Source organism: Hypanus sabinus, chromosome 14, assembly GCF_030144855.1.
Source record: "Hypanus sabinus isolate sHypSab1 chromosome 14, sHypSab1.hap1, whole genome shotgun sequence".
Lineage (NCBI taxonomy): Eukaryota > Metazoa > Chordata > Chondrichthyes > Myliobatiformes > Dasyatidae > Hypanus > Hypanus sabinus.
The window spans coordinates 55,277,246-55,289,363 of NC_082719.1; the positions used below are offsets into that span (position 1 = coordinate 55,277,246).

Genomic DNA, 12,118 nt, shown 5'->3' on the forward strand with positions numbered 1-12,118 from the left:
GAATGTTACCTGGGTTTCAACACCTAAGTTACAGGGAAAGGTTGAACAAGTTAGGTCTTTATTCTTTGGAGCGTAGAAGGTTGAGGGGGGACTTGATAGAGGTATTTAAAATTATGAGGGGGATAGATAGAGTTGACGTGGATAGGCTTTTTCCATTGAGAGTAGGGGAGATTCAAGCAAGAGAACATGAGTTGAGAGTTAGGGGGCAAAAGTTTAGGGGTAACATGAGGGGGAATTTCTTTACTCAGAGAGTGGTAGCTGTGTGGAATGAGCTTCCAGTAGAAGTGGTAGGGGTAGGTTCAGTATTGTCATTTAAAGTAAAATTGGATAGGTATATGGACAGGAAAGGAATGTAGGGTTACGGGCTGAGTGTGGGCCAGTGGGACTAGGTGAGAGTAAGCGTTCGGCACGGACTAGAAGGGCCGAAATGGCCTGTTTCCGTGCTGTAATAGTTATATGGTTATCTCCCCAAGTGCACTTTCTTATACTTCTCAGGTTGGAATCACTTTTGTTATTTTGTCCATTTCTATTTCTATCCCTGCAGGTTGAATATTTCTCCTAACTGTCAACACATGGACAATCATTTCATCATCTTTGTTTTATTTTATCCTTTCCCTGTGGGTAATTCTACATTGGTAACATGCACGAGGAATGAAAGGGATTGAGTGCCGAATGCTGTGAACCTTACTGCAATAGCCTTCAAGTCACAAAAACACATGTCAACCATATCCTTTGCTTCCTGCCCAGGTCTTTGATTCTCATAGAGTCATAGAATACTACAGCACCAAAACATGCCCTTTGGCCCATCTAGCCCATGCTGAACTTTTAAACCACCTAGTTCCATCAACTTGCACCAGGACTATAGACCTTCATGCCCTTTCCATTCATGTCACCTAAATAAATTTCTCTTAAATGCTGAAGTTGAACCCACATTCTCCACTTGCACTGGCAGCTCACTCCACACTCTCACCAACCTCTGAGTGAAGAAGATCCATTTCATGTTTCCCTTAAACATTTCACCTTTCAATCTTAACCCATGACCTCTACTTGTAGTCTCACTCAATCTCGTTGGAAAAAGACTGTTTGCAATTTTCCCTATCTATAGTACATCCTTGTAATTTTGTACACCTCTTTCAAATCTCCCCTCAATCTTCTACATTCCAAGGAATAAATTCTTAACCTATTCAATCTTTCCCTAAGTCCCAGCAACATCCTTATAGACTTTTTCTGTACTCCTTCATTCTTATTTACATCTTTCCTGTAGGTAGGTGTCTAAAACTGCACACAATACTTGAAATTAGGCTTCACCAACATCTTATACAACTTTAACATTACACTTCAACTCCAGTACTCAATACTTTGATTTATGATGGCCAATGTGCCAAAAGCTTTCTTTACAACCCTATTTACCTGTGACCCCACGTTCAAGGATTTATAGATCTGTATTCCCAGATCCCTCTGCTCGACATACTCCTCAGTGCCCTACTGCTCAACATATAAGATCTACCTTGGTTTGTCCTCCCAAAGTGCAATACCTCACACTTGTCTGCAGTAAATTCCATTGCCATTTTTTCAGTTAGTCTAGATCCCAATGCGAATTTTGATTCTCTTTTACACTTCCTATTTTGATGATAAACAAAATTTTTTTGATCCAGTTTACCATTTTATCATCCAGATTATTGATAGAGATAACAAACACTACTCCACTCGTCAGAGAGGCAACCATTTACAACCACATTCTGGCTTCTCCCACAAAGCCAATGTCTAATCTACTTTAGCACCTCATCTTGAATGTCAAATGACTAAACCATTTTGGCCAATTTCCCATGTGGGACCTTGTCAAAGGCTTTGCTTAAAGTCCATGTTGATGACATCCATTGACTTGCCTTCATCAACTTTCCTGGTAACTTCCTCGAAAAACTCTAAGATTGGTGAGACACAACTTACTGTGCACAGATCTGTTGACTATTCCTGATCAGTTCCTGTCTCACAAATGTTTATATATCCCGACCCTTTTGAATTCCTTCCAATAACTTTACCACCACTGATGTCAGACTCACAGGTCTATAATTTACTGGATTATTCTTAGAGCCTTTCTCAAACAATGGAACAACAGTAGTTATCCTACAATCCCGGACTCCGGCACCTTAGCTGTGGCTAAGGATGTTCCCTGCAGTTTCTGCACTACCCACCCACAAGGTCTGACAGAACTCATTGTCAGGCCCTGGGAATCTATCCACCCTCATTTGCCTCAAGACACCAAGCACCCCCTTGCCTGTAATCTGCATGGGGTCTGTGGCCTCGTTGCTGTTTTGTCTCACACCTATAGACTCCGTGTCTGTCTCCTGAGTAAATAGAAATGCAAAAATCCATTTAAGATCTCACCCATCTATTTCAGCTGCATGCATAGATTAGCACACTGATCTATCAGAGGACCAATTTTGTCCCTTACTCTTTTTGCTTTGGCTTTTTACTATACCAGGGGTCGGCAACCTTTACCACTGAAAGAGCCACTTGGACCCGTTTCCCACAGAAAAGAAAACACTGGGAGCCGCAAAACCCGCTTGACATTTAAAATGAAATAACACTGCATACAACGTTTTGTTTTGCCTTTATGCTATGTATAAACAAACTATAATGTGTTGCATTTATGAAATTGATGAACTCCTGCAGAGAAAATGAAATTACATTTCTGCATGCAACAAAAACATTTTGAACTCCGAAAAAAAGACGTTGGGTTGAAGGTTACTTTTAAGTAAAATACTCAACGTCTATTTGAGTCCTTCTTGTATTTATGAAAAACGCCAAACTTAAATTTGCCGCCAGCAGCAAACCAAAAATAACGTCAGCCAGCTGTCAACCTGAAAAATAAAAGGACTATTTCACTGAACAATGAAAACATATGAATATACGTAAAATAATAGGCAATTAAAATATTTATCATACTTGTTCAGGTTGACTCACACCTGACAATGCAGTCGTATTTAGTAGGGATGGATCGATGCTTAGGGGAGTGACCGGGAAGGATAATGTGTTTTTTTCCTCTCTGAACTCACAGAAGCGTTTCCCAAACGATGTTTGCATTGCGATGATTGCAGAATGTAAATACTCCGAATTTATCATGTCGTGACCTTGTTTGAACTCTCTCAAATTGGGGAAGTGAGACAATGTGCCTTTCTGTAAATCTCTGGCAAGCAACGTCAACTTGCGCTCGAATGCCAAAACATCCTCCAACATGTGCAGGGCTGTACGTCCTTACCCCGTTGAAGAGATGTGTTCAGCGTGTTCAGGTGCGCTGTCATGTCTACCATGAAGTGTAGCTTTTCCAGCCACTCTGGCTGTTCCAGCTCAGGAAAGTTGAGCCCTTTGCTGCCCAGGAAAGTTTTCACTTCTTCCAGACACGCGACAAAGCGTTTCAGCACCTCCCCCCTGGACAACCATCAGACTTTGTTGTGCAGCAGGAGATCAGAATATGCAATTTCCAGCTCGTCCAGTAACAAACGGAATTGACGGTGATTTAAACTTTTTGCCATTATTTTATTGACAATCTGAATGACAACATCCATTACTTCTGTGCATTCCGGAGGAAATGTTTGAGCGCACGGTGCCTCTTGGTGCAAGATGCAGTGAAAAGTCAGCAGCTTTCTGTCCAGCGACTTCTGCAGTAAAGCCACAATTCCCTTGTGCGTTCCCGTCATATTCGGTGCCCCCATCAGTAGCTACTGACACCAGATGGGTGGTCTTTATTCCTTTGGCTCTTAAACAATTCAAGACAGCCTCACAGATGTCCTCCCCCCGTGTTTGGTCTTTTAGAGGTATCAACTCAATCAGTTCTTCCTGTGGCCCGGCAGAGTTTACATACCGGCAGAACAACGCTATTTGTTCAATATCACCTTTGTCTTTAGACTCGTCACAGGCAATCGAGTAGGCCACAGCTGAATTGATGTCTTTAATTTGCTGTCTTGTGATGTCTTCTGCCATTTTTATGGTTCTGTCTTTGACAGTCTTTGCAGAGAGGGGCATATCCCTGATTTTCTGCACAATTTCACTCTTGTTTTTAAAGTCCGTGAATAGATGTTCTGAAATCTTAATGAAAGATTCTTTTATATATTCACCATCTGTAAACTGCTTCCCGTGCCTGACTATTTCCTGAGCGGCAATATAACTGGCGTATGTCGTTGATTTTCCAGACTTCATCCATTTCTGGAAATGATTTTTGCTCAGATCAAACTTCCGCATCAGTTCCGAAACGGCTTTTTTTCTCTCATCTCCATCCGGATATTTTTGAGCAAAGGCTGCGTGTTTATTCTGGAAATGCCTTGCGACATTTGACTTTTTGTTGTTTGCTAGTTTCTCATTGCATATTAAGCATACCGGTAAACCAGTCTCGTCAACAGTGAAAGCAAATGAATCTGTCCACGTATCATTAAACGTTCTGTTTTCTTCAGTCACTTTTCTTTTTTTAGAATTCTCCATAGTTGGCTTACCTTGGATCGAAAAATTAAAAAAATCGCGCACTGGCGGGTGTCAGGTATTGGCAGTGGTGACGTATATTAATAGCGATAAAAACACGTTGTAGCGGTGTGCTCACGCAGTCAGTAAACTGCAGTCGAATAACTTTATTCGAACTAAACAGCCTTGCTTTTAAGCCTCCCTCAACCCAGCCCCCATGGACGCAGATGCTGCAAAAGACGCGTACTCCCAAACCCCCGTAGGCTATCTCCCTTAGCCGGAATGCTGGCTAATTGTGAGGAAATGTGTCGCCACACTTAGATTGTACAAGATCACCATAATCTTCAAATTTAGAATTACATTTCAAAAGCTAACAAACTAACATAAAATACATTTTAATTAAATACTGACCAATTATCTCCCAAAGCCACAGGGAGCCGCAGCACAGAGGTGAAAGAGCCACAAATGGCTCGGGAGCCGCAGGTTGCCGACCCCCGTACTATACCTATAGAAACCCTTAGGGTTCTCTTCATCTTGTCTGCTTGAGCAATCTGATGTCTTCTTTCAGCTCTCCTGATTTCCTCATTTGTTCCTATCAGCCTATACCTGCTAAACATCTCCTTTTCGTTAACCAAAGCCTCAATATCGCTCAAAAACCAAGGTTCCCGAAACCTGTTAGCCTTGCCTTTTATTCTGACAGGAACATACAAACTCTGTACTGTCAAAATTTCCTTTGAAAGGCCTCCTACTTAGCAAGCACACCTTTGCCAGAAAACAAACCACTCCAATCCACACTTACTCCAATTTAGAATCTCAACCTGAGGACCAGATCTACTTTTTTCCATAATTACCTTGAAAGTAATGGCATTATGATCACTAGATACAAAATGTTCCTCTGTACAACCTTTTGTCATCTGCCCTGTCTCATTCCTTGTAGGAGATCTAGTATCACACTATCTCTAGTTGAGACTTCGATGTACTAATGAAGGAAACTTTCCTGAACACATTTGACAAACTCTTTTTCATCCAGCCCTTTTATGGAATGGGAGTCCCAGTCATGTGGAAAATTAGAATCACCTACTTTCACAACCTCATGTTCTTGCAACAGTCTGCGAACTATCTACAAATGTGTTCCACTAAATCCTGCAGACGTTGGGTGCTCTATAATATAATCTCATTAATGTGCGCATACCTTTCTTATTCCTCAGTTCCACCCATAAAGCCTCATTAGACGAGCTGTCTGGTCTGTCCTGATTGAACACTGCCATGACAGTTTCCCTGACTGGTAATGTCACCCATTCCTTTTTAATCCCTCCCATTCTATCATGTTTAAAACAACAGAACGTTGAGCATTGAGCTGCCTGTCTTGCCTCTCCTGGAGCCTAGTCTCAGTAATGGCTACAATGTCGTAATTCGATGTGCGCATTCATGCCCTAAGCTCTTATGCCTTTCCTACAACACTTCTTGCATTAAAATATAAGCAGCTCAAAACATTAGCCCCTGCATCCTTGTCCTATCAATTCTTGAATTTGTATCTAAGTTTAATTCCCTTCTAGTTTAAACCTCCTCATGCAGAACTCGCAAACCTTCCCACTACGGTATTAGTCACACTGCTGTTCAAGTGCAAACTGTCCCTTCTGTATGGGTGCCACCTTTCCTGGAAGAGAGCCCAATGATCCAAAACTCGAAAGCCTTCCTCCTGCACCGACTCTTTTGCCATCTATTAAAATATGTGATCTTCCTATTAATGGCCTCACCAGCACAGGTCATGGGTAGCAATCCAGGAATCACAAACCTGGAGTCCTGTCTTTTAACTTAGCACCTAACTCCCTGAACTCACTTTGCAGTACCTTCTCACGCCTCCTACCCATGTCAATGGTACCGACATGGACCGTGACCTCTGGCTGCTCACATTCCTACCTTAGAATGCTGTGTACAAGAAGTGTGATGTCCCTGACCCTGGCACTCTGGAGGCAACAAACATCTGGGAATGTTGTTCTTATCCATAGAACCTCCTTTATGTTCCCCTAACCAATCAATGCCCAATCACTACAGCTTGCCTCTTCTATCCCCTTCCCTTCTGAGCCACGGAGCCAGACACAGTACCAGAGACCTGGCTACTGTGCTTTGCCCTGCAAGGTCATCAACGCCAACAGTATCCAAAGCGGCATACCTGTCGTTGAGGGGAATGGCCACAGGGGTATTCTGCACTGACTGCCTATCCCCTTTCCCCCTCCTGACAGTCACCCAATTTCCTGTGTCCTGAATTCCCTCCCTGTATATCAAACCCTCAGCCTTCCAAATGATCTGGTGTTCATCCAGTTCCAGCTCCAACTGCTTCATGGTCTCTTAGAAGCTGCAGCTGGATGGACTTCTTGCAGGTGTAGTCATCAGGAACAATGGAAGTCTCCCTGCCTTCCAACATTCCACAAGAGGACCATTCCAGTATCCTGCCTGGCATTCCTACTGTTCTAAATGTGTAATAAGAAAGAAAGGAAGAATAAGTGTTGAAAAAAATCTACCTATAACCTATGCCTCTCCTCAATGAGCCTAGGTCTCAACTTCCTACTCCAACACTGGCCCACTTACACAAAGTCTGCTCCAATAATTCTGCTCTGCTTAAACCTACCGGTAACTTCTTTTTATTGGACCATGCCAAGTGCCTAATTATCTAAAATCCAATGTCTCCTCGGGATTGTGGTGTGTGAACTGCCACCACTTCTTTTAAACTCTCTTTCCCTCTATGCAATTCATTGTTTCTTGGGATTGTGGTGTGTGAAGTGTGCCAACTGCTGCCACTTGCTTCTTTTAAACTCTCTCTCCCCTACACAATCCATTGTGGGCTAGTTCTGTGGGATTTTTTCATTTTTAATAATCCTTCCATGCAAAATCTTTTCAAAAACCTTGCTAATGTCTATCCAGACAATATCAATTGCACTTGCAATACTGACCTTCCTTATTCCCACTTTACGTTGATTAGTGTCTACGATGAGCATGAAGCTAGAACTGAAATAGTACTGATGAAAGGAATAGAGAGAAGCAAGATAGTCACAGGATTTAAATTTTTAATGATAATATATTAATACCTTTAATTTGTGCTTTTGCCATTTCTTAAAGTGCACCAGATACTTTCCAGTAGTGAATTCAATAGAAATAAAAATCAGGGAGATGTGAAAAAAGGGTTATGACTGCCAATTTGGTATCACAATTACAGAAATTTATTCCAGTTTGTTTGTTTTTTAAAATTCCATTATTTCATTATTCCATTACAAATTTCACGACTCATGCCGATGATAACAAACCTGATTCTGATTCTATTCCCATTTTCAAATTGATTTGTAAGAAAATTGATCAAACAGATAGAATTAAAGATATATTTAATCAATTGTTCTGAGTAATCATGACAAACGACCTACTTCTTGATTCTTCAATAGAGCCAGTGGGAAGCAGCTAGTCAGACAAGTATAGTTATAGTGGCCATTGTTCTGGACACATCATGGAAACAAGGTATTAATGACAGGTCTACATAAAACTCCATTCTGCAATATTGTTGTGTCCCAATAGTGAAGAATTCTCAGTGAACCAGTTCTAGACCGGACTTAACAAGTGTCACTTTAAGGAGATTTCCATGAAAAATGGAAAGTGTACTTTAATTTATTTAATAGCACATGTTGTGTGATTCAATTATTTACTTTCAAATACTAAAGGCTATATTTCCCAAACAGCCTTTAAAATTGTTTGCTCTTATCATCTCTTTAAGTATTGACTTAGGGTGAAAAGATCCAACTTCTGTCTTTTTCTTATAACAAACAATCTGCCCCAACTCCTATCCAAGCCAGTTAACACGGGGTAACAGAAGTTTGACATGTGTAGACAGCCTGTAGCCTGAGAATCCACATTTGTGAATTACCTCACGTTTATGTTGCCATGCCAACATCATACTGGCACCACAGAACTGTTTTGGAGACTGTCTATATTCCTTCTGCTGGAAACAAACTTCATTCTACTTCAGTCGCATGCCAAGTACAACATTTTCTAAAGTGCCTACTTTTTGATTAGGTATTTTGTTCTCACAGTCAAGTGAACATGTTTTTAGTTGGTCAGTTTGTGAAAGGAATAAGTAGTGCAAACTGTACATGACAAAGCATATACAACTTCCAAGCACCTTTTGAGCACTCTAAATAAATGATATTCAGAATTAGTTCAGCTCATTGCAAGGAAATGGGAGAAATGGAACACTTCAACTTTACAAAAGGGTAAAGGAGAAACTCCTCAGATGGACCAGCTGTAATAATAGCTTAATTTAAGAATTAAAGGATTTCCTAACTTCAGTGTAACTTGATCTTTCCTTTGTTCGTAACTGTATTTTGACAGCTTGGAGATGGCAAAAATAAACTTAAATTCCATTAAGTTAATTAAAAAATCAGCTAAATATGTTGCATTTAATCAGTTAATCATCTTTCATTGGATTTTGAACAAATAGCCCTCTAACTAATAAACAGCAATATCTTCTTTTCCAATAGGTAAGGGAACTTAATGAATCCTTAACATCATGCACTACTTTTGATTCATATTTACTTAGGTAAATACAGAAGTAATAAAACAACTGATGGCCTTGAGTTTTCAACTCAAAGTTGGCTTGAAATGGAAGTATGTGATGGATGACAACAAATAGTCATAAAATATATGAACTTTCCTTTGTTCATAGAATCATTGAGCTGTACACAATACTCCAAATGCAGTCTAACCAATACTTTGGAGGGCTGCAACATGGCATCTCAACACTTATACTCAGTGCTTCAGCTTAGTAACACCAAACGTATTCTTCACTACCATCTCCATCTGTGTTACTACTTTCAGGGCACCAATCAATCCTCCTAGGTTCCCTGCCATTCCTCTATATGCCCTACCAGAATTTGATATTCCAAAATGCATTATCTAACACTTGTCTGGATTAAGTTTCAATCGTCACCTTTCTGTTCAAAAGTCCAGTTGATCAAAGTCTAAGGAAAATCTTTAGACAACTTACTTCATGATCTACAACTCCATCTGCAAACTCATTAAACCCCTTACATTCTCATCTATATTAGATAAAAGACATTTACAAACAACAAAGTTCTCAGCACCAATCCCTATAACATATTTTTGTCACAGATTTCTAGTGACAAATCTCCCTTCCACCACTACCTTCTGGCGTCTGTCATCTAGCCAATTGTGGATCCATTTTGCAATGCCACCTTGGATCCTTTGTGCCTTAAGATTTTAGACCATCCTGGACTTTGTTCAAAACTTTGTTAAAGTTCATGTAGAGCACATTTACAGTCTACAGTTATTAATGTTTTTAGTTACCTTCCAAAAATGTAATTGGATATTTGAGACACGAGCTCACTGCACAAAGCAGTGCTGAAATCTTCTAATCAGTCCTAGCCTTTCCAAGTGAACACAAAATCCATTTGCACAGAATCAAACAATTCATATCTGACTGCCCTGCAGTCTCTAAGCTTAACCGTACTGCCCTTTTTGATGAAGGGGACAACATAGCAACCTTCCAGTCACATGGTACCACATCAATGGCTAATGGACATTCAAAAATCTCTGTCAGAGCCCAACTATCTCCTCCTTTGCTTCCCAAACCATCCTGAGGTCGATCCCATCAGCCCTGTATTTCTATCATTTCCTTACTGAAACAGATATGCTCCAGGCCTTCCCTTAACACTGCAATTCTTATCCTTCTCCCTGATGAATACTAATAGTATGTATTTATTTAGGAGCTCACTCATAGCTCCTGGCTAGATTACCATTCTGGTTTCTGAGATGACTGACATTTTCCTGACCTACCATTCTGCTTTTAAAATATTTATTAAGTGTTTTACGATCCTCCCCCCTTACCTTACTTTCCAGGTAATTTCTTCCCTTCAATTTTCTTTCTTGTTTTTTCCTATATCTATAAACCTGAAAGTACTTGTTCAATACTGATTTCCTATACCTGACACATGCTTCCTTTTTTCCTGATCAAGCATTCAATATCCTTAATTAAGCAAGGTTCCCTAACCTTAACGTTCCTGCTTCTTACAGGGACATGTTGACTCAGAACACTTACTACCTCATTTTAAAGGCCTCTCACTTATCAGGTATTGTTTTCTCCTCTAGCAGCTGGTCCCAATCTACTTCTGACATGTCCTGCCTTACACTGTCAAAATATCCCATCCCCCAGTTTAGAACCCTACACAAGGACCAACCTTATCTTTTCCCATGACTATCTTGAAGCTTACTGAACTGTGATCACTATTCTCAAAGGGTTCCTCCACAGACACTTCTATCAATTGCTTATCCTCATTCCATAAGATAAGGTCAAATAGGCTCCCTCCTGAATAGAACTCCCCTCATCCTGCATCAATAAACTTCCTTGGATGCATTTTACGAATTCCACCCCATCTAAGCCTTTTGCACTAAGGCAAAAGTCCAATTTGGGAAAGTTGAACTCCTACACTACTACAATTGCTTTTACAACATCTTGCAATCTGCCAACACAATTGTTCTTCTTGCTGACAATTGTGATCCCTTTAAGTGGATTGTCCCTTTGTTACTTCTAAATTCTATAAAGCAAAACCTTTTTAGTAATGAAAGCTTAGAGTTATCCTACCATTGGAAATAACTACAAACCAGGGCATTTTGCAATAGTTTGAAGTCTATTGTGTGTCAACTGATTCACTGCTCCCATCTCCATTATGGAGCTCCAAGGGTAGTGTTGTGACATATCTAATATTGGTTGGTACCAATTTAAGAATAGAAGCATGTGACCAATGGCTCTGCATGAACTTGCAGAAAGTTTGCATCCCGCTATAGAAAGTCCAGTATAGGAAACACACAAGGCAAATTCTTTTATAAGTAATGTCTGCTGATTTGTTGGTTTAAATGGCTGACAATCTGTCAGTATCTTAGAGAGTAATTCAGAGATCTCAGTTTCTCAAATACTCTTATCACCAGTCTCAGAATTCCATTCTATAGAAATTCCTCTGTTTAGGGATGTTCACTCTCAACATCCAATCTTACATGATGATCCTTTCTAAAATTCTTGTTCTGAACCATATTTGCCCAGTTAGCATTTTAATGTGATTTTCCTTATAGTTCTACCTGTTCGGTGGAAATGAAGCACGCAAGTGAAGTTTCACAGCTTGAAGCAGCAAGAGACTGATGTGTTACGAATTTCACTGCAAGGTTATCCAAATATGTGCTTGATTTTGACATATGCAATTTATGCCAGTATGCTTCTGTGGGGAATGGAAATGTAGGTCAGGCCAAATGGCATTATCAGTTTCAATGGAGTTAGAAGAGATCTGTTAATTTTTTTTATAAGGCAGTAAATGCTTTTCCTGTCACCAATGCATGAAACCCAGAGAATAATTCAGGAATCAGCCAACCCTGCTCTTGTCAAGCAGTTAAATGAAGTTGAGACACTTCTCTGGAAACATATAAGAAGGTGTTGGTGATACTTGCATAATGTCCAAGAGTGAAAATAGTCCGTATCTTTTGCAGTGACAGATAAGTTTTAAATAAATCAACATTCATCTGCCAAAAATTGATATGCACAGAAAAAAATGGATGACCTTTTCTTAAATTGTTTATATTGTGGCACATTGGTAAATAATTTACACAGCTCTGTATT

General features: G+C 40.1%; 2 protein-coding genes across 3 annotated transcripts in view; both read right to left on the bottom strand.

Annotated features, from left to right (window-relative positions):
* Positions 1–12,118, bottom strand: part of dlc1 (DLC1 Rho GTPase activating protein) — a 447,394-nt gene that overhangs the window by 127,154 nt on the left and 308,122 nt on the right. The gene's annotated exons all lie outside the window — the stretch shown is intronic.
* LOC132404415 (general transcription factor II-I repeat domain-containing protein 2-like) lies at positions 1,914–4,741 on the bottom strand. Its single transcript, XM_059988545.1, has 2 exons — positions 2,947–4,741; positions 1,914–2,861 (listed from the first exon to the last, which is right to left on the bottom strand). The coding sequence occupies exon 1, from the start codon at positions 4,474–4,476 to the stop codon at positions 3,538–3,540; it is 939 nt and encodes a 312-aa protein (XP_059844528.1). The 5' UTR covers positions 4,477–4,741; the 3' UTR covers positions 1,914–2,861; positions 2,947–3,537.

Coding starts and splice junctions, on each gene's coding strand:
- LOC132404415 (XM_059988545.1), bottom strand. CDS start 4,476: ATGGAGAATTCTAAAAAAAGAAAAGTGACTGAAGAAAACAGAACGTTT.